The sequence below is a fragment of the Lathyrus oleraceus genome, chromosome 1, assembly GCF_024323335.1.
Source record: "Lathyrus oleraceus cultivar Zhongwan6 chromosome 1, CAAS_Psat_ZW6_1.0, whole genome shotgun sequence".
Taxonomy (NCBI): domain Eukaryota; kingdom Viridiplantae; phylum Streptophyta; class Magnoliopsida; order Fabales; family Fabaceae; genus Lathyrus; species Lathyrus oleraceus.
This window is the reverse complement of record NC_066579.1, coordinates 18,139,047-18,142,268: the sequence shown is the minus strand read 5'-3', so window position 1 is coordinate 18,142,268 and position 3,222 is coordinate 18,139,047. Positions and strand designations below refer to the sequence as shown.

General features: G+C 26.5%; 1 protein-coding gene across 1 annotated transcript; it reads left to right on the top strand.

The window, feature by feature from the left end:
* The first annotated feature begins 2,287 nt into the window (after window positions 1–2,287).
* LOC127115361 (SKP1-like protein 14) lies at window positions 2,288–2,950 on the top strand. Its single transcript, XM_051046928.1, has one exon. It carries the CDS (start codon window positions 2,312–2,314, stop codon window positions 2,795–2,797), a length of 486 nt encoding a protein of 161 aa, XP_050902885.1. The 5' UTR covers window positions 2,288–2,311; the 3' UTR covers window positions 2,798–2,950.
* Window positions 2,951–3,222: the final 272 nt, after the last annotated feature.

The window sequence follows — 3,222 nt, the reverse complement described above, 5'->3', positions numbered from 1 at the left end:
ACCTTCTTTGCTGATGTGTCACCATCATAGGATTGTACTAGTGTATCATACGTCGCCTTCGCCGTTGTCGAATCAATAATTTTCTCAAACACTTTTGTATCCACACACTAATGGATATAGAACAACGTTTTATGATCTTTCTTCCTCTTTTCTCATTGCGCAGTTATCTACGCTTCTATTGCATTTTCTGCTACCCGTGTAACCGTCATTCACGAGATCAAGAACATCTTGAGCTTCAAACAAGACATGCATCTGGATCGGCCACCGATTCCAGGTCTTTCTATCGAAGACTCGAAGCTTTGTGTTCAAGCTACCATTTCTTTTGCTCATATTTGTTCTTGTACAAATCACTCAGTTCTCACCAACACTCATGTTTCCCAAACCCTGAGAATCAAGATATGTTATTCTTTTCAATTTCGAACTTCAATTCAACGCGAATTTCAGAATCAAAATCAAGCACACACCTCACTATAGTTGTGTTTCTCTATGAATTAAACCAGAGTTTTTTATACCAATTGTTGAAGTTCAACAGTGAACCCCCATTAACAATGCACAAGAATTTGAGAAGATGAAGATGAAAGAATTAGAAGAGAGAGAATTTTTTTAACTAACTTGTCCCAAAATGGAAGAAGTGGAATCTGTTACAAATTTCAACACCCCAACAAAATAATTTTCGACATTAGGCATTACCAAAAGTATTTCTCATTATATAAAATTGGGATTTTTTGCCCCATACAATTTCTGCTTTTTCCTAATCTCTCATATTTTATTTAGTCTTAATAAGCAATCTAGTAATTGTATTTTTTTCTTTAATTAAACACTATTCTTGAACAATTACTTTTATATTTTCGATTATTAAACAAATATTTAGTTATTTTTTTCTAAATTTTTACTATCATTTTGATCAATTAAATTTTATGTTAACTTTTAGTCCTTTATAAATCTCAATATAGACTTATTTTAATAGTGAATATCAACTTTATTCATGAAAAAATTATATATATATATATATATATATATATATATATATATATATATATATATATATATATATATATATATATATATATATATATATAAAAGAAAAATACTAACGAATATCTTAGGGGCACTTTTTAAGAAATTATAAAAGTAAGTTGAGCATTCTTTAAGAAATTAAAAAGATGATTTTTTTTCTAAAATATGTTTATTCAATGCACTAAAAATAGAAATAGTTAATTTTTTTAAAGAATATTGTGTGTATTCAATGCACTGAACATATAATATTTTCTTTATTTGAGATTTTTAACCGGTGCTAAGAACTCTAATTAGAATGACTCTATAATTAGAGATACTTTAAAGAGAGTTAAAAAATATATTTATAAAAATCAACAACATATTTAATTTATTTAATAAATTAAAAAGCATTGTAACAAATAGGTGATATCGTCACACAAAAAATATAAAGTTTCTAAACCTAAAAAAATTACTAATTTCACATTCTTCAATAGTTTTAATCAAATAAAAGAATAGGTGATAAATCGATAAATTTCTAATCTTTCAAGTAAATAAATATTTTACATTCTTCAATATTTTTAAATAAATAAAAATATTGGCAATAAGTAATTTCCAAACTTTCAAATAAATATTAATTTCACATTATTTGATATTTTTAATCAAATGAAAATATAAGTAATAAATAAATTTCTAAAGTTTCAAATAAATAATAGTTTCACACTCTTCAATATTTTTAATCAAATAAAAATATATGTGATAGACCTATAAATTTCAAAACTTTCAAATAAATAATAATTTCACATTCTTTAATATTTTTATTCAAATAAAAAAATATATGTGATAAATCAATAATATGTTTTTTTTATAAAAATAAAAAATAAATCAATAATACATTTTATTTAAAATGTTCACAACTTTCAAATAAATAATTAAGGAATTAGACAAATATTCAATAATAACTTTAAAAAATATTAAGCATAATTATATCAAGTAGAAAAATATACCAAGCATGATAGAAAAAAATTAATAAGATATTTTTTATAGAATCAATAATTCTTAAGCGTTAATTTAATCAAACGATTGATATTAATAGTTATCATTTTTTATGATAGATATTAGTTCTCACTGAATAGAGTCCTTATATATGAATATATATATTTAATCAAAACAATTAATTATTTTGTGTCTGGAAGGTTGACGTGTAATTTAACGTGTAGTCATTTATTTGTGACGTTCTCTATTTATAAAAGCAACGCCTCTTCATCATAATACTCATTTCTCTTTCTATCTCTCTTGCACTCTCTCTCTAGCCAAAATGGCGCAAGAAGCATCATCCTCAACATCTTCTAAGATGATCTCATTAAGAACATCTGATGGTGATGTGTTTAAGATAGAGGTCACTATAGCTAAGCAAATGAAAGTTATGCAGGCTTTCATCGATGAATATGATGGACTTTCCATAATTCCTCTGCCAAATGTCTCCAGCAAAGATCTCTCTTTGACTGTTGAATTCTGCAAGAAGGACATTGCTGGAGAGATCACAAAGGATTTCGAAGCTAGTTTTGTAAAAGATCTTGACAACGAGGAGTTGAAGATCCTCTTCCTTGCAGCAAACTACTTGAACGTGAATAGGCTTTTCGAATTTATAAGTCGGATCATCGCAAATCGGCTCGAGAAGAAGAGCGTAGAGTACGCGCGTGAGTATTTTGGGATCAAAAATGATTTCACACCTGAAGAAGAGGCCAAGGCCCGAGAAGAGCGTGCTTGGACTTTTAAGGGACTTGATGAAGACGAGGTTTAAGTCAATAATAATTATGATGTATTAGGTTATGAATAAGGAGTAGAAATTATCCAATCTTATCTTCGGATCTATGAATTTAATATGCATTATTTCCCCTAATGGTATACAATTTGTGTTTAATTGTATTATTCATGCTTTCATCAAATTTGATCAAATATTTCTTCTTGTGCTATAAAATTTTGATCAAATATTTTTTTTCTTAAGATTTGTTCTTTGTTTTCCATTTTTATTTGGTTTTTGATTTAATTTGAATTAATAAATTTTTCATATCTCATTCCATTGAATTTATTAGAAAACTTGTAATGGATTATATTATTGATCTTGGTTTTAATTAGTTTTTTCGTATCGTTCGTTTTTTTATTTCTACCTTGAAAGTTCATTTTCACTGTTTTCGAAATCCTAGAATTTCATTATTCAAGATTCAT